Source organism: Lathyrus oleraceus, chromosome 6 (genome assembly GCF_024323335.1).
Source record: "Lathyrus oleraceus cultivar Zhongwan6 chromosome 6, CAAS_Psat_ZW6_1.0, whole genome shotgun sequence".
Lineage (NCBI taxonomy): Eukaryota > Viridiplantae > Streptophyta > Magnoliopsida > Fabales > Fabaceae > Lathyrus > Lathyrus oleraceus.
In genome coordinates, this window is record NC_066584.1 from 423,770,315 (window position 1) to 423,790,654 (window position 20,340).

General features: G+C 35.6%; 1 protein-coding gene across 1 annotated transcript; it reads left to right on the forward strand.

Annotated features, from left to right (window-relative positions):
* Positions 1-1,341: 1,341 nt before the first annotated feature.
* On the forward strand, positions 1,342-19,436 carry LOC127097600 (serine/threonine-protein kinase STY8). Its single transcript, XM_051036102.1, has 16 exons — positions 1,342-1,739; positions 1,997-2,111; positions 2,431-2,540; positions 2,679-2,798; positions 5,413-5,485; positions 6,114-6,224; positions 7,284-7,334; positions 9,558-9,697; positions 9,815-9,922; positions 11,008-11,081; positions 11,411-11,586; positions 11,806-11,901; positions 17,498-17,578; positions 17,685-17,735; positions 18,701-18,841; positions 18,972-19,436. Exons 1-16 carry the CDS (start codon positions 1,558-1,560, stop codon positions 18,996-18,998), a joined length of 1,656 nt encoding a protein of 551 aa, XP_050892059.1. The 5' UTR covers positions 1,342-1,557; the 3' UTR covers positions 18,999-19,436.
* The last annotated feature ends 904 nt before the right edge of the window (positions 19,437-20,340 follow it).

Below are 20,340 nucleotides of genomic sequence, written 5' to 3' on the forward strand. Positions count from 1 at the left end.
CGCCGATACGAAAATGTGATTTATGGGAGAGACAAACCTCAGATGCTGATGCTGTTATGGAACATCACTACGTTCGATCAACTAAAGAGGGAGCTGGTTCTTTGGTTATATGGGAAAATACCAGAAGGGAAAAAATTAGAAGTATTGAGAGACTCGACAGTATCAACGCTGAAGATGCTGAAAAATTGGATCATGACCATCAGGTAAACGCTGAAGACGCGACCGTATGGACTACATGCACACCGATAATACGGTTCACAACTATGGAGATGCACAACACTGATCGTGTGAAGCTGCAGTTCGGTATGCCCCAAAACATCCCAGATCCCCCAGTTAGCCTAGGAGATGACATATGCGTAAAGTTAACGACCAATGGAACTTCAATCCATGGCAAAGCTTCGCAAGATCGGAGTGTCGCAAATGGAAGCACCGTCATGACCATGTGTTAACTGACGCAGTCATGCCAACTGAAGAAAAACCAAGTCGTACTTATATGGCTTGGTACAGATCGGTTGGTTTTCAGTTCATCGCCGAGGATATGTACTTGTACGACCCACGCCAGATGACTTACACACCTGACACCTCAACATCAAACCCCCAACAACAATGTCAGACTGGATACACACAACCCCTTGTCCGTCAAACGTTTCGTTCAACCAACACACAAACATAGAACCAAAATATACCATACAACCAACCGCAATACCAAGAGCATACCCCATACCACCAACAACAAATTGACCATCAACCTGAGACTCAACATCGCTTCGCACCCACCCCATCACCCGACCAAAGTCGCCTAAGCCAAAACACCCAACGATCATTCAACATCAACCGCCCCTCCCCCTACCATAGCCAAGAAGCCCAAACCTCACAAAACCAAAACATCCAACAACCCTATCTCTACCAAACACCCCAACAACCTTTTTAACCTTTCCTCGACGAATCGTTCACACCCATGTCTCCCTTCAACCGTCCCGGTCGCCCATCAATGAGTCAACCACAATCCAACTTCTCTAGCATGGGTCATGAACTCAACTAAATTCAAAAAATCCTTAACCAGCATGTTAATCCTTCCTATTTCAATACAAATTAATAATATTAGTAAAATATATATTTTAAAAAAAATATTAAAGATCTTATATATAGATATACACATTTTATGAAAGGCCTTATAAAAAGAGAGGGGGAGAAGTACAAGTTAAACAAATTAACAATAAATTCGAGTATCTTTAGAAAAAGATATGCAAATAAAATAGTTGTAATTTAATAAAAAGACCTAATTTATTTACCTCCAATTAAGCCGGAAATATTTGCCCTCGGTAGCAAAATCACAACATCATGCCCCTTAATTCAGCGGCAAATTCATTGAGTTGACGAAAACACCCTTTACTTCTTTTCCACTCCCAACTCAACCTTTCTCCTCTACCAGAGTCAAAGATCCTCTTTCTCTTTCTTACTTCTCAATGCACGCGAAAAATTTATAGGCAATTGAACTCGCTTTCTATTTCTTTTCCACCATGCAACAATCTTGAACATACAATAGAAAAAACGTTAATGGATTTACTTGAAGGCGTCGGAGAGAGTTCATCGCCACCGCGCTCATTTGGCGGTTACAGCAACCACGATATCAGGACCGACGTTTACAACCGATTGGTGGAAACCGGTCACGACGAAGCCATATCCAATCCTGATTTTCGCGAACAGCTTGAAGCTCACTTCAATCTCTTGCCTCCAAGGTTCATCATCAATCCGATCCTTACTGTTCTCCGTTTTCAATTTCGTTTTCTCTCCGTTTTTGTTGTTGTTGATTTGAATTTGAACTGTTGTTTTGTGATTGTTACGATTTGAATGCACTCGCAATCGCACGCGTAGTGTGTTTCAATTTTTTTAGCTAAGATTTGAGTTGGTAGCAGATTTGGTCAGTATTAAAAGGAGTAAGCAATTCAAGTGATGGTGGTGTGCTCTTTTAAGCAATCTATTGGTGTTGTTTCAGTTACGGACTTGATGTTAATGTTGATAGAGCTGAAGATGTTTTAGTTCATCGGAAACTTCTTGATTTGGCAAGAGACCCCGATAAGCGCCCTGTTTACCATATACGCTTATTGGAGGTATTATAATTACTTTTAATTAATTTGGTTCCAAATTTGGAATGAGTTCTAGAAATAGTAACTTCATTTTCAAGTACAACATGTTTAGTAGCTCATTGTATGATACTAATTGATATTTTTCTTTTTTTCTTTTTCTTTCATTTTCATATTAATGTCTATTATAGCTATGAAGTACTAACACCGGCACTAGCACAACATTGACACATAGACACTGGTAACACTTTGAGTAAATGGAAGTGATTCATCATAACTACATTTGTTGATATTGTACCTGTGTGCTGTACTGAGTTTTCTTCTCCTCTGTCAATTTGGTGGACAGAATATTTCTACTAGGACAGATGGCGAAGATCAAGAAATTGTAAGTACTCATACTAGCCCTGAGTTATCTTCTCATACAACAAATGGGGGAGTCGTAGCATCTAATAAGAGGTATTTAGTGAAATGTAAAGAATAATAATGTATATATACACGCACACACATTTTTCCAGGAAGGTTTCACGAATCTATTTATGAAAATATAAATTTTATCTTCTCATAATCTATAATTCATATAGTTTATATCTCCAGGACAAGAGATCTTGCAACTGAGTTTGAGCCTTGCTCAAAGCTTGAGGACCTAAATTTGGATGTTATAAAGAACTCCAAGGAAACAAAAGAAAAATTTGTTACTGACAGCTTTTCTCAAAGGTACCAATTGAATAAGATTGTGACGCTGATTCTTACTTTATCTTTCAATTTTTTGAAATAACTATCTTGTTACATTGATTAGAACTGGGTATGGCTGCAATTGTTATTATTTTTATTGTTGTTTTGAGAGCAGGAATTTAGCTCTATACTTGTTACCATATGTACGTGTCTCAAATGTTTATGTTTCTTGACAAAGATAAAAATCTATTAGAATTGAAGTTACAAGTGGAATTAGAAAGTCCAAATTTCTAAAAGTTTGTGCTAGGTGAGAAGATGAGAGAAAGACCAATAAAACCAAGAGAAATGTCTTCTGAGAATGTTAGACAGAACTTTCTGAAAATTTTATTTCTTAAATTGTGAAATGATACAGAAACTGGTACTCTGTATTTAAAGCGTGAAATGTTATAGTACCTTATGATTTTGAGTGTTAGGGTGCAAACTATTATGATGTATTGTTACTTCTATTGCATTAGCATAATACATAGCTAGGTTTTTCTACTATCAGTTCTCGACGTAGCTTCTGTTTCTAGTACCATATGTTTCCTTCTTTTATAGTAGCTTCTGTGTATCAGCTCTGAGATCCGAGAGGCATTGGAATCATCTCTGGAAGCTTGGGGAAAGTCAGATGAGGCTGTCTGAGATGATTGAGACAGGGAAACAAAAGGCTTTGACTGAAAGTGTTGTTGCCGTGGAGGCTGGAAGAGTAACTGTAAAGACTTGAAATTGGTTCTGAGAAGATTGAAATGCTGCTGTGAAGGCTGAAACTGATTCTGCGAGTACTGGGATAATTGAGGCTGTTTCAGAATGTAATATTAGCATTAAATGGATGGATCATGGCCGGATTTATAGCATACTTTGCACTGAATGCTATTGTAGCCACCACAGCCACCTATTCCAAATCTACCTCCCCTGCCTCAAAATTACTATTTCTACCATTGATCTGAGTGCAATGAACATGTGGTGCAGGGGTTTCTTGATTTGAAACTTGAGAAGAAGAAACCTACAGTTTGGGCACTCATGAAATGTTAAAGATCATAGGCTCACCAAGTTGTTTGAACATTTCAATTGTATTCTCTAATGCTGCTAACAGAGATTCAATCTCAGCAAAATCAAATACTTCAGGCTTACTGTTGGTGAGAGGAATTAGGGTTTCATATTCAATAGGAAGACCTTCAAGGATAACATCCGATTGTACCTTCTCAGAAACAGTTTCTCCCATAGAATTCGATGAATCTGCTAGAGCTTTAATGCACACAAGAGACTTAGGGATGAGTCTATCACCTTTCTCTGTGATTTGTAATTTGGTTCGGAGTTGACACGCTTAGGATTTGGTTTGAAGTTGAAAATGAATATGGATTCATTCCCATCGTTGGAAGGAATGTTGGCAACCAATGACTCTTGGTAGTAATGATAAAGATAGACAGGATTACAACCAAGTAAACGGCATTTGGTCTCGAAGCTTCCAAGCATGTATGCTTAATTCTCAATACCAATGGCATGATCAACAATTGAAAGATACTGTGGTGGAATTCGAGAGCTTACCACATCAAGATAAAGTCTGTATGCTTTTAGAACAGGATCAAGTTGCTGTTTCCAAATGAGAAAGCTGCAACCATTCAACTTCTCAATGATAGCCATGGTTAAGCTTTAGAAGCTCTAGAGACAATGATAGGATCTGATCCAGGTTCATAGCTTGAAAACAGAGAGAATTTGAGAGTAAGATAAAACTGAATCGGCTATGGAAAATTCGGAGTATTGAAGTTATGAGACTCAGCAATATGACTCAGATATTTATAAAGCGGGATAGTTATAAATAATTAGTTCTGAGTTGCTTACAGCTGCTAACTGAATCTGATATGAAAATGCTGTAAATTTCGGAGTTATGGGACTAAGCAATATGACTCAAGTATTTATAGTACAGGGAAGCTACAAGGTATTAGTTATGAGTTAGTTACAGCTGACTAACTCTAGAAGTGCAAAGCTAATACAATGCACATAACAGGGTTTAATAGAGTACATATGAACATAAGCTATTCAAGCATATACTCTAACAACTACTACAACAGATGCCAAGAGAAGCGAGTTGAAGCGGGAGCTACCAGAAAATAGTAGAAGCACACATGCTATATACTAGGGAATGCAACAACCACAATCATACACCCGACAATACAACAAATTATATGCACTCTTAACACTAACATATGCGTAGATAGAAGTTCCATGTATGTCTAACTTAAAGGAAGAAACTAACTTTATTTTAGGGGGAGGGGTGGCCCAAATGAGAGGAGGAAGCTGTTCTTTATATCTGTTTAGAGTCCCACATCGGACAATATATGGCCTGAACATGTGTTTATAAGTGGGGGCAGTCTTCACTCTACCAACCGGTTTGTGTTATTTTTATGTCATTTAAAAGTTGCATAGATTTATTCATTATGACCGGTATATTTAACCTTCTTGCAGAGTGTTAGTGAATTAGGACCTTCGATCTCGAGTCTTAAACTTTAAAATATGTGATCTCTCTATACTGCAAATTAAAGTATTACTTGTGTGCAAAATGCTACCTGCATATTTCAGCATCTTTGCTTGTGGAAAATAAGTTAAACATAAAATGCAGGCATGAAAATTCAAGTGTCCCAGTTCATGAAATAATATTTTCTGCTGTTGACAAACCAAAGCTTTTAAGTCAGGTATGTTTGAAAAGTTTATCTTATCTTTTTATAACTAAAATTTGCATATTTTGGAAGTTAATTTAAACTCCAAATGTAAATGAGCTAAAATTTTCATCTACACTTCATAAAATATATAGATTTGTTTTCCATTGTTTTCTTGATTTGACATGTATGCGGAATTTGTGGAATGAAATGGAACCATTCCTTAATGTTGTAGGTATTTGATAACTAGAATTTATTGAGGAGTTTTGGAGTATACTATTCTATAAAGCAAAGATAGAAAAAGAAGCTACAGGAACTTTTTGAAAGCTAATGTGTGATATTGAAAAATGAAATTTTAATTCATAGCTTTCTGCATCATTGTTTTCTTGATACTGACAAGTGGTTTGTAATTTGTATTATTGCATATTCTTGTTAATTTGACACATTATTATTCCTTCATTATCCATAAACATTGATCTTCCGGGTGGATATTGGTGATTTTCTTTGTGCAAACTTAGCTCCATTTTGTTATTACGATGAAGTATGAGGTTCTATTTTGTTAATGCCTTAAAATATGGGTGATGGATAGCATGATTTCTTTTTATGACTATTATTTCCTGTTGACGGATACCATGATTTCTTTGATGAATATTATTTTCTTTAGCTGTCCGCTTTGCTGTCTGATATTGGACTTAACATCCGTGAAGCACATGTATTTTCCACAACTGATGGCTACTCCCTCGATGTTTTTGTGGTAGATGGATGGCCACTAGAGGTATGCTGCTACTTGCGGTGAATTTGATGCTATTTGTTTCCTCTTGAAGACCTCTGCAAATTTGTATCTTTATTTCCTCGAAACCAATCATTGTTCATAAATTTAAATTTTACATTGGCATTTGTGTTGTTGCATGCATTTGATAACTCTTCAACTTTATACTTAGTGGTTAAAATGTTCAACTCTGCTACTGATATCTAAGCTTTTGACGACGAATTAGGTTTGAATACCACTATTTAACTCACTAATGTTCATCTCAATTATAATTACTTAAGACTAATAATTAGGGGTGTACATGGGTTGGGCAAATCCAACAAACCCAATAAAACCCACCCAAACTGATCCAAAAAAATGGGTTGGATCGGGTCAGTGTGTGAACACGGTTTTCAAAAATGAAAAACCATTCAAAATAATTGGGTTATGGGTAAACCGACACCCAACCCACAAACCTATGGGTTATTGAGTGACTTCTTTTTAGCTATTTTTTATAATTTGATGAGTGGTGACTTTGATATCTTTAATCTTGGTTACTTCAATTTGAACATCTTTTATTTTATAAGTAATGATTTAAACTTATTTAGGATGTTGTACTTTGATTATTTTGATGCTAATTCTTGTAAGTTGTAAGTATTTTATAAATTCTAGGTATTACTGTAATGTAACTTAGGTTGTTGTAAATATGCTTATGATGAATTTTATTGTGTATTTAGACATTTGATGTTTTAAAAAATAGCGGTAATAGGTTAAATTATTTATTAAGAAAAAATGTGACAAATCATTTATAATTATATAAGGAAGAAAAAAAAATAGGTAACCCATTACCCAATCCAACCCACAAATTAGCGGTTTTACCCAATCCGGCCTAATGATGTTGTGGGTGGTTATTTTACCTCACCCAAACCGGTGTGCCCCTTACTAATAATTGTATCAGGTTTTTTAATTTGGGTTAAAAAGTGAATTAGTCTAAACTAGGGCATGGGAGCATTGTTATTATATTTCTCTTGTGTCAGGGATCTATGCTAAGTCCCATTGTTACTGACTTTACAATCTTGTGCCCAGGAAACTGATGGGTTGTATGCTGCAATGGAAAAAGCTGTAGAAAGGAGTGAGGTGCATTTGTCTCCTTGACTTTGTATCTACAAAATCTTATGTTTGTCTTATTTGAGATGTTGAATTATATCTCCGTCAAGAATGAGTTAGTGATTTTTGATGATCGTTGGCATGTGTTTTCTGCAATAAACTTTTAAAAAAGTAACTCAACAGTTTCCTTGGACATGGCTAATGAGTATAGAATCCTAGGGGGGTAAATATTTTGGATTTTAAAACTGAATATAGAGAAATAGACCACTTATAACAAACATAACAAATCCTGGAAAGTAGTTAAATTTTAGCTTGCTTTTGAAAAATTTAGAATTAGTATTGAAGTTTCCCATGGCTCATGCACAATGGACTCCTTATAGGATGGACAATTGTGAAAAGAAGCTGGAGAAACCCTCAAACCCAATGTTCATACAAGCTGCCAAAATATGTAGTCCAAAGCTGCCAGTTAACCCCAGTGTGTAAAAAATGGTGTCAGTAGTGGTCAATCTACAAAAATAAAACACAAACATATGGACTAACAGACCTTGTCAAGCCACATATGAGCTTGTTACAAATAGTTAATATTACTATTGATACTAATGTCCCAAAATAGTCTTTTGTAGCATCACATACTGTATCTTACTTAAAAATCATTATGCACAAATCCTCTTCATAGACTATAGTTGGATATGTATCTTACCCTTTGTTTAAACATGTACTCCCTTTAGCTTTAGTAAATATTCACAAAGCCCTGTTCATCAGAAATCCACTTCAGCCACGGAAAAGTGTAATCTGTATTTCATATGATCACATAACATAATTGTAACTCATGATGTTGGATCTAAGAAAAGATATATATATATATATGTATATATATATATATATATATATATATATATATATATATATATATATATATATATATATATATATATATATATATATATATATATATATATATTATTTTTTTTGGTTGGAAATTCCGCCTTCATTGCAGTCCGTTCCTAGTCGCCTAATTACAATATTTGAGTTGCCTTCATTATAGCCTCCAACACCTTCATTGTGTTGGGTTTGAAGGGGTGGATCAATCCCATATTTCTTAGAGATATGACGTGTCGCTTTATAATGTTTAGGCAACCTTCATCTTACAGGCTGGTTTTGTAAGGATGAATTAGACCAACTCAAATTCTAAGATAGTATCGGAGCCTATCTAAAGTTGACAGAGGCTTTTATTTCAGTCACTTCCATTTTATGCTCTCCAAATTACTCCCTAGTTTATACCCAGCGCGAAACATTAGGTCCTCTTTCTCAACAAGAGTATGCGCGAACCTCCTAGAGAGTGGGGCTATTCTTCTTCCGGGGAGGCTAAGTCGTCCCCTCTACTGATCGAACCCTCAGTTCGGGGGTCTTCGTCAACATGTTATGAGGCTCCAGTCTTAGGCGGGTCACCATTACTTGACTTAGAAAGGCGAACATCTAGGCAAGGAAAAGTGCAGTGCGTCTGGTGCAAATAAATGGCTTTAGTTTTTCATGATACACCAATAAGAATGGGGGACCCTACCTACAAGTCAACCAAGGCTTTCTTTCATAGAGGCTCGAATGATGTTGCTTGTTTGGGTCGAGCGATACAGTCCTAACTGTAAGGGTGTGTGCTGAGTCCTACATCGGCCAAAGATTTGATCTTAGTAGTGATTGTAAGGCTTGACAGTCCTCACCTTACAAGTAGTTTTGTAGGGATGTGTTTGGTCATGAGCTCAAATTTTATCTTGCTAGTTGCTAAGAAACAAAATATTGTTGCAAGGTCAAGTACAAAAGCAAAATATTGAGCCATGTTATCAATTACTTGCGAGTTCATATGGCATAAATAGTTACTTTAGTATCTTAGATTTGGAGAATGGAGATGCAACATTGATGACACTTAATAATTAAGTTGCTTTGCTTTTGCCTCAAATCCAATATTTCATGTGAGGACTAAACATACTAAGATAAGTTGCCATTTTATTCCGGAGAAGATTTTATCTAGAGATATCACTATCTTTGTTGGTTCAAATGATCAATTGGAAGATGTAATGGGTTCTCTGGTTCTCTTTATCGTTTTCTCTTTCTTAACACTGGAAAATCACAAAATCACACATTAGTCAAAGTTTAAAGTGGTATTTTGGATTTATCCTAGTATTTTGGATTCAGTAATTCTCTTGCTAAGCATGTAAACGAAGCCTGTGATATTGTAATCAATACTTTTCCTTTCTCTAGGGGTCATGGTCTCATTCTTCAAATTCTCATTCAGCTGTGGCGAAAGCATTAGCAGCGGAAGGAAAATCTGGAGACTGGGAAATAGACAGGAGGTCGTTAAAGATAGGAGAAAAAGTAGCATCTGGATCCTGTGGAGATTTGTAAGTTGAGTTGTTTTGCCATTATTGTTTTCTATATTCTTTAATTTTGTTTCTGTTCTGCTCTATATCATAATATTTATATTCTTTTGCTTCTAATTCACTTAGTATTTCGGACAGGTATCACGGAGTTTATCTCGGTGAAGATGTTGCTGTTAAGGTTTTGAAATCTGGGCAACTGAATGATGCCTTAGAAGATGAGTTTACGCAAGAAGTAGCAATTTTGAGGCCAGTATTTTGCCGCCCTTGGTTTAAGAATTAAAACAATCCTGCATATTGCATAATTTGTTTATCATATAAATTATTTTTCTGAAATTTTTATTCTTGTTTGTTGTACAGCATAATTTTTTTAACTGTTAACTTTTTGTTGTACAGCATAACTTTTTTTTCTTTTTTTTCAGGAATACTCTTATATTCTAAATAATAGCATAATATCAAGCTATTATAAGATATTTACTTTTATTCTAACTACTACATATTTAAATCAGTAAAGAAAGAATTGAAATATCAACTCAAGTACCAAGTCTTAAGAAGTGTTTGGCATGCTACAAAATTATCATTCTTAATTTTTTCAAGGAAAGCGAAATAGGCTTTGCTGTACTCTGGTCCAGTAGTGACTTACTTTTTATCAAGTATATAAATCATGGCAATAAACTGCTCAGTTAGCTGCTTACTTGCAACTGTTCACTTGGTTAATCCTTCAAGGATTGCATGTCAGCCTATCAAAAACTTCTTAGGTTTCTCGGTGATGTTTCCTGTGCTGGAATTCCTCTATCTGCTACTACCTTCATCTCATCATAAGTGTCTTATTGCAATATTTATGTCTCAAATTAATTGTCACTTTAGAATTCCAATATTATGTCTATTAACTCTTTCCAACAATGCTCTCAATTATTTAAATCATCCATCTAACTATTTCACTACTACTACTACTACTTTCAACCATTCTAATTAATATGGGTATTTTAGACTATACCCAATTTTACTATTGAATGTGACATAACTAATCATTTTCTTAAGACATGTGCATTAGCTTAACAAGACACATATGGGATGGTGTGAGTACTTACGTTTAATACTTTAGTTTACATCACTCAGTCTTGCAAGAATTTAATTATGCATCTTTAAGATGTAAGTGTAAAAATTTCTTACTTTCTCATTTATGTTGTGCCCTGATATATACCTTTCTCTAACCTGAAAATATTTTGACAATATGACTTCAGTATTTCTGAATGCAGACAGGTGCATGAAAAAATGTAGCTTTCTCTAGCCTGAATATTTTGACAATCAGATTTTTGTATTTCTGAATGCAGACAGGTGCATCATAAAAATGTTGTTCGTTTCATTGGTGCATGCACTAAGTGTCCACATTTGTGCATAGTAACAGGTATTAGATTTATCCATTTGGTTTCGCTGATATATAGTTGTACAATAGCCAATTAAATGCGTAATTTATAAATGACTCCCTTTATTGAGAGATTTCTTACGTAACTAAAGACTATGGGAGGGGAGTTCTATGAAATTTATTTGAATTTGCACACCAATGTAAAAAATTGAGATATCATATAAGATGATGAGTTATGTATATAATCCTCATTTTATTCAAACAAATGAGAATCCCTTGATTAATTGAAATATGAAACAAAAATAAAAATAAAAGCAAGAAATCATTATTTGTATTCAAATGATATTTCAAAATTCTGTATGTTCTGGCAGAGTATATGACTGGGGGAAGTCTGTATGATTACTTGCACAAAAATCGTAATGTCTTGGAGCAGTCTCAATTGCTCAAGTTTTCAATTGATGTCTGCAAGGGAATGGAGTATTTGCATGGAAATAACATAATTCACAGGGATCTGAAGACAGCCAATTTGCTGATGGATACTCATAATGTATGAAAGAAAGTTTGAATTTGAACTACTGCTGATATATATATATATATATATATATATATATATATATATATATATATATATATATATATATATATTTTAATTTTCTTATTATGAATTCGTTTTATTTTGTTTTCAAAGAAACATTGGTTGCATGTTTGTTATTTTATGCAACTTTATTTCATTTAAGTTTTTTTTTTCTTTTTCATTTTTGATTAGGTTGTTAAAGTGGCAGATTTTGGAGTTGCTCGGTTCCTTATTCAGGGGGGAGTGATGACTGCAGAGACTGGAACTTATAGATGGATGGCACCCGAGGTTTGCTATTTGAAATTAAAATCTTTTATGCCTTTTTGTGTTTTAATATCATGTTGCAATAATGGGTAATGAAAACCAAGGATTCTGGTTCATTTAAATGTGGTTGAGCATAACTCAACCCTACAAAACCGATTTGGTAGAGTGAGGACTACCCCCACTTATAAACACATGTTTATGCTATATATTGTCTGATGTGGCCCACTGGATCTTAAACGAGGCTCTGATACCATGTTAAGAAATGTGGTTAGGCCTAACACAACCATACAAAACCGGTTGGTAGAGTAAGGACTGTCCCCACTTATAAACACATGTTCATGCCATATCTTGTCCGATGTGGGATTCTTAACACACACCCTCACCATGTTGAAATACAAGAGACTAAGAGACATTTGAATAAACCGTATCTAACGTATACCTTTTCGAAGGGCAATCGGAAGATCGGACTCAGATTGCAGGATCAAATCCGGTAATGACGGAGGCGTCGGAGGAGAGTCTGCAATGACCTTAGGGACAGGGACGGCAAGCGTTGGGTGAGGATGCTGATATGTTTGAAGTGGTCGAGAATTGGACGGGTCAGGAGCCCTAGACTGATGGGGGATAATGGTAGGCAGGACATTAATAACTATCGGAAAAAGTCTGGGAGTACTTTCTTGAATGGGTTCTGGAGTTATGTGACTGGACTCGAAATATGGAACAGACTCGAAGAATGCAACATCGGCCGATACGAGGTATCGTTGTAGAGTTGTGAATAACAACGATAACATTTTTGGAATCGATGACAACCAAGAAAGACACACTTTAGTGATCGAGCTGATAGTTTATCAAGACTAGGAGAGAGATTGTGTATAAAACATGTGGACTAGAAGACTCGGGGAGGAATTGGGTGAAATGGGGAATTGGGAAAAAGGATTGAATGATGGATTTTATTGTTAAGGACAGATGAGGGCGTGCGATTTATAAGGTAACATGTTGTTAGCACAACATCCCCCCCAAACCGAAGTGGAACATTACCATGGAGAAGTAGGGTTCGAGTGGTTTCTATGAGATGTCGATTTTTGCGTTGGACTATCCTGTTTTGTTGAGGTGTGTGAGGATAAGATGTTTGTTGGAGAATACCATTGCATGACATAAAATTTTGAAATTGTTAGGATAAATATTCACGGGCATTGTCACTTCTTAAGGTACGGATAAACACACTGAATTGAGTTCTTATTTCTTGATAGAATTGTTAAAAAATAGAAAATAATTCAGATATATTCTTCACTAAAAATAATCACGTGCAACGTGAAAAATCATCAATAAAGGTGACAAAATACCTAGACTCAAGAGTAGAGACAGTACACGAGGGACCCCAAACATCGGTGTGAACTAAAGCAAAAGGGGACGAAGCTCGTTTATTGACTCGATTGGGAAACTGACCACGATGTTTCCCTAGTTGACACGACTCAATGTAAATTAGATACCTTCGATAAATTTGGCACCAACTTATGTAGTTTGGAAAGACTGGGATGACCTTATTGAGCATGGAGTGAGTGGAGAATCTTTGACTGAGCATGTCTGAGATGATACTGAGAGGTAATAAAGGTCTTGAGACTCACATCCGACGCCAATCGTCCGTCCCGAACTCTGATCTTGCAAGATAATATTATTGTTAGTGAAGGTGACACTACAATCAAGAGAACGAGTTAAACGAATGACTGAAAGTAAATTAAATGGACAATTAGGTACATAGAGGACAGAAGTAACAAAGAGAGAAGGTAGAATTTGAACAGTACCAATCCCTTCGGATCGGGTGTGAGAACCATTGGCAGAAGTTATAGTAGGTAAGAAATCGGATGTAGAGAGGGAAGAGAGATTTTTTTTATTACCGGTAACATGATCAGACGCACCAGAATCAAGGCTCCAAGGTCCAAGAGAAGATGATTGAGAAAGACAAGCTGATAAATTACCAGTGTGTGCTACCGAAGCAGTAGAATCTAAGTTCTGATAATTCTGATACCACCTGAGGAAATCATCGTAGTTTGGCGTATAGTTATGAGGAGTAGCCATGATATCAGATCTGAAACTATTGTCCTATGGAGAGTGTGGCTGTAGAAAAATTGTCGAGATCGGCTGTCGGATGTGCTGTCACGTGCGGGTCAGGTGCCGACACGCGAGACCCACGCGTAGAGACGTAGGCAGTGCTTGCGGAGGTTTCTGTCGGTGAAAAGTGGGTAACGGCTGGATCGGAGGAGGCGCTTTTGCCGGTAGGTTTAGTTTAGGAACTTCGCCGGGAACAATAGCAACGGTAGCCGACGGCCGCAGCAGTGCGGTGGTGACTAGAGAATTTTAAAAACTGATGCCGGAATGAGTCACGGCAGTGTATGGAAGGCAAACCGGAGTTATGATACGGTTTGTCAAAAAAAAAGATTCGCCGGAAGACAGTGGGTCAACCGGGTAAATGTGCTTGGACCTAACTCAACCCTACAAAACTGGTTGGTAGAGTGAGGACTGTCCCCATTTATAAACACATGTTCATGTCATATATTGTCCGATATGGGACTCTTAACAGTTTCTTTGCGAGATGAAGATCGGGATTGGAGGAGCTCAGTAGAGCAGTAATAGTTGTGCCACATTACTGGCATATATCATAAATGATGACGCCACATCATTAAAAATGGTGGCGGACCAAAAAAACCTTAAGATTTTGAAGAAGGGACCCAAAAACTCGGTTTTAGAAATACAGGGACAAAATTTTAATTTTGGTCAAAATATGGGGTCAAAAGCGCAATTAAGTCTAATAACACTTAAATGTTTCTTCTAATGACTACTTGAGTTTGGTATCTAGAATTTTAATTTGCACTTTCTTGTTTCACACTTCAACATAAACCGTTAGAAACATGATGATGACACATCAAAATGGCGGCGGACCAAAAAAATCCTAAAGATATTGAAAAAGGGGATGAAAAACTCGGTTTTAGAAATGTGGGGACACAAATTTAATTTTGGTCAAAATAGGAGATCAAAAAGTGTATTTAAGTCTAGTAACAATTAAATGTTCTTCTGATGACTACTTGAGTTTGGGATCTAGAATTTCGATTTGCACTTTCTTGTTAAATACCAAAAGTGTATTTATGTGCTAGGATGTTTGGATATTAAATAAAGGGGGTATTTATGTGCTAGGATGTTTGGATATTAAATAAAGGGGGATTAGAGGTAGTTAGGAGTAGTAGTTAGTCTTAAAATTTGGATTATGGATAACTTGACCCTACAAAACCGATCAACCTTCGGCCACTGCCAGAACCGCCAAATAAGGAGCCACCCATGGTAGCAGTGGAGATTCAAGTTAAAAGTTGCTCAACCATTCCCCAGCAATACTACAGCCCTCAGACACTGTATCTTCCACAGAAAGGCATGTGTTCTCTCATTTTCGTATAGGCTGGCTATGTTTCTGCCATTATAACCATTGAATACCAGCTCGCAGGTGGCAATGACTAGGCTACTACAGGTGTAGTAACCATGGGCATCAACAAAATCTATTTTTCTCATGTAAATTGATTTTGGCGAAGAAGAAACATGGCTTAAGAGAATGGACATTCTACAAGTTGGGAATCATTCCAAACCTAATGGGTCAGGGCCAAAACTGTGGTTAGTCTGTGGTTTATACATACATTTCCATCCAAAGTGCACATTCGATTTATTTCCCAGCATGCTCCCAAGTCCCAACAGTGGGATCCTAAGGGAAAGAATTTTGTTTTCAGCAGCTTTTAGAAAGGCTTTAAGGTGTCTACAAGCTGCTCAGGAACTGTAATATGAGAAATAACCAGAGTTTTTCTCACGACTTTCTCCGTGTCTATACCGAGTTTCATTTGCCATCTTAAGATAACAGTAGTAATAAAGCAAACATTGAGTTCAATGAGGAGAGTGATGCCAAAAACATTTAGCAGCTGTGTGAGAGCTAAACTGCTGTACTCTACTTCGGCACTGGACCAAGCCACCAATATCCGCTTTTTTGGATCACCAAGATACCAGATCTAGCCCAAGAAATATGCAAGAACCACTAGTGGACCTCCTCTTTTTTGGATATGTTGACCAGTCCCCGTCACAGAAAACAGGTTTCTGGTATTTCAAAATAGATTTGATGATTTTCTGGTGCTCCTGTGAAGGTTGTGCCATAATCTATTTTCAGGCCTTGAAACAGTCACACGTTGAAAGGCACCCACAACTGACCTGTACTACCGCGAGGGTCTTCCATATATGTTTCTGCCAAGCATAGAAAGCTTGCAGCCCCACTAGGGTAAATTCCCTTTGATTCATCAATTTAGGAAAATAATAGCAAGATACTAATATGTTTGGACTTATCAGTGCACTGGTATTTATTTTAGAAAGTGAGAGAAGATAAAATTTCATCATTTAGAATATTCTAGAATAGAGAGAATGAATAAACATTTTGTTACGATTGAATAGAAATGATCAAATTCTATTACAGATTAATAGCTGACAGTTATTTATAAAGGCTTGTAACTAATGTGAGTTATTTAAAGTCATGCTGACTCAGCATGGGATTTGTTACAACAAGCTACCAACTATGCTGACTCAACATAAGGTTGTTACAAGATAAAGCCAAGCTCAATTTGTTTTGTTAATCATAACAGTTACTCATTTATTTAATGCAGTGACTGCACTGATACTGCAGTTACTCTAACAATTCAGACCATGATGCAAGCTACTCAACAAGCCTCATACACATTCTTAGAATTTAGACTTGGGCCTAGCTCGGCCAAGCTACTTAATATTTGGATTGATCATTGGGGATTTTTAATGCACCCCATGGATTACTAACACACCTCGTGAAAATACAATAATACCCCGAGATTTCGGAGATGCATCTCCGGGGCGGATGCACCCCAAACACACACAATTCATTCGTTTTTGAGACATTGTGACTAAATTTATTCCGGAAATGCATTTCCGGAATAAATTTAGCCATAAAACTGAGGTGTAGCTCAAAATCGAATGAATTGTATGTGTGTGAGGTGCGTCCGGAGATGCATCTTCGGAAACTGAGGGGCATTTTTGGATTTCCATAGGATTCTTTTCCACCTCATTGGGTGGGATAAGAAATTCCCATCAGTACAGTTGCAAGCTGGATCAGAAGCCTTATTCACATTCTTAGAATTTGAACTTGGGCTAGCTCAGCCTGAAAAACTAGCTCTAGAGACGACGATCGGTAATCTTTGTAATGACTACTTTAGCAATATCTCGTGTCAATGTGGGATCTCAATACATAATACAAAATATCACAGAAGTCAGTAACTGTAGAAACATCTTGCTGACACTTCTAGTAGGAGCTTCAGCATAATACGTGATACTCTAGTTCCTTGACACAATTTACATAAAAAAATCCTAATAGAAGTGTCTTTAATTGTAATGCATACAACAAATAACTTGCTTTCTCTATCTCCTTTTCTGCCTAAACCTAAGCTAGAATGCAAAGAAATAATCTCTTTTCTATGTTCTATATTTTCATTATTACTAGACGTGTTTGGCGTGTGATTTATTAGTTTTACTATGGTTATACATTGGGTATCTTACTGTTATGGGATTTTCTCTCAAGGTCATAAACCACCAGCCTTATGATCAGAAGGCAGATGTATTCAGTTTTTCCATAGTACTATGGGAACTAGTGACAGCAAAGGTTGGAGTTATAGTATTTTATTCTCTTATTTATTGAACTGATAAAAAAGTTCTATATATTAAGAGAGATTTTTGTACTGACGTTTTCTTCCCTTTGGTTACATCAGGTACCGTATGATACCATGACTCCACTACAAGCTGCTTTGGGTGTGAGACAGGTTTGTTATTTATTTATCAGTGGAATTTATGTTTGATGCGTAAAATTGAGACCTCAATAAATTGTTGCTGTAAAACTGCATGACAACGCCATACCCAACCAATTCTTTGTAGGCCGTCTTTACAAACACCATACCCACTGTATGCATACCTCTAGTCACAATATTCTATGAGTTGCCTGACTTGTCAACAGCATTTTGAAATGATCTTGTCTTAGAGTCTAAAATCATAGTAAAAAAAATAAACAATCCAGTGCACAAATATCTTGTCAATAAAATTCTAATGCCGATAAGGGTTTTATAATAAACATAAGTTTGCACACTGTATCAATAACAATTCTATAACAGTGCATATAAATATTTTGTGGGGACATATTTAATGTTTGTTAATGCAATAACTACAATTAAAGAAGTTTTTTTTTTCAAGTTTTAACATCAGTCTACCCATTATAGGTGATCTAACATTTATGCAAAATAATATGACAAATTTATGTCAAACATAAGCATAATAAATCAACAAAAGCACATGTCATGACTTATTATATATAAGGAATTAAAATTAATCTTTAACCTTATAATTTGGCTTTCTAAAGTGAGCAGTTCACTTTAAAGGGTAAAGTCGGTAATTTCAACTTTTAATGAAAAAATCAAACGCTAATATTACATGCACATGGATAACAAATTAAATTTGTTAGACTACAATTTAGCTATTGATTTTCTCATTAATGGTTGAGATGAGCTCAATTTTTTAGGATCTATAGTGCTGACACCTTAAAAACAAATATGAGACCCAACTGGCATGACAGTGAGTAATCCAAGCCATCACAGGCCATTCAGAACAACTTCCAAGCAGTGTCCATCGACATTGCATAAATCATGTTAACGTGATTGTGTATAAGTTGCAGTATTCAACCAGTAGTTTGCACTTTTGTGTCCGTCCGGTTGTGATTTTTTGTACATCTTTTCAGGGACTGCGGCCAGAACTTCCAAAGCATGGGCACCCTAAACTATTAGATTTGATGCAAAGATGTTGGGAAGCAATTCCAAGTACTCGTCCATCCTTCAATGAGATAAGAGTTGAACTTGAAAATCTTTTGCTAGAAGTGGAGGTAAATCATAGTAACTGTTATTTTTTATATAAAAAAATGGTTTAATTTTTTGTTACATTCCAATAACATTTAACTTCACCAAAACTTCTAAGGCATGGTCTTATCTTCGTTTTTAACATGCAAATTGCAGAATAATTCAGAAGCTAACGGTGCTTAAGATTTCAAGCGCATACTATTATATTCTACTTATTTTCATACGGTTGGGGTGGTCTTTCGCTGTTCAAATAGCTGTAGAGTTTTTCACGCTCCCTTTTACTCCAAGGGTAAAAGGACTTCACAAAAGCTGACCAATAGAGTGAGAACATGTAAAGAGGCATACTAATGTTATTTGTTTATATAAGTGAAAAAAGGAATAACTTAATATATATATACCAGGCAAAATCGCGTCCATGTTAACTGTGTAAAGATGTTGTGAAAAGAGGAATGTGTTCCACCCTGTTTTGATGTGTTTTTTTTAATGATATAAGATGTGTTCTTTCAATTGACGTAAAATTAATGAAGTTGTATTCTGAGGGTAATTATTATGTTATGAACTAACGTTTCGTATTGTATATCCAAGCTTAAGCTTAGTGCAAAGTATTAAAATTCTTTATTATACCGTGAGTTATTTATTGTTTACCGATCGTTTTTTAGCCTAGTGGCTAAATACAACTGGTTATTAGTGTACTTCAATAAATTTTTATTATAGTTGATTTTATTTGTTTCAGTAAAAAGATGACATGTTAAAGAGCATTTTATTTTACAATGACAGAATAAACTTGTTTAAATAGAGATAAATTTAAATGCAGTAATTTATTTAATGAGTTTCATAATTGTAACTATTATTATTTATGGTTTAATATTTGCAATGTTACTATTTATGATCCAATATTTACGACATTCTCTCTCAAACGGGTGAATGAATGAATATTAATCATTCTAAACTTGCAAATAAGTTAGTTTAATTGTTCAGTTGATCAATTTTTTTGTTAATATATCTGGCAATTGATGTTTAGAATGTATGTAAGCAATAGTTATCAATCTACTATTTATTTTTTATTTTATAAAATGTTGGTCAATTATAATATATTTTATTACGTCATGTTGAACATGATTATGTGTAATAATGATGATTGATGTAGTCACAACGATTTTACAGGGCATTCATATCTAATCTAAAAAATTTCTAGCACTTGTTTCATCTATATTAGTTCATAAATTGCTAATATCATATCTCTGAATTTTACTTCTTTATAATTACATTTTGCTTCTTACTGTTCTAAGCAACAACGATTTCACACAATAGACTACAATAAATAAACCTTCTATCAAACTTGCATAAAATTTTCTTTTAAACAAAAAATTTCTTCAAGAAGCAACTTTGAGATATTGTAGAATATTGTTTATATTCTGCAATTGTCTCACTCTCAGATGATCATGCATGAATTAACTCATCACATTAATTGTATATGTATAATTTGATTTAGTGCGTGCCAAATAAATTAAATTTTTCACTAAAC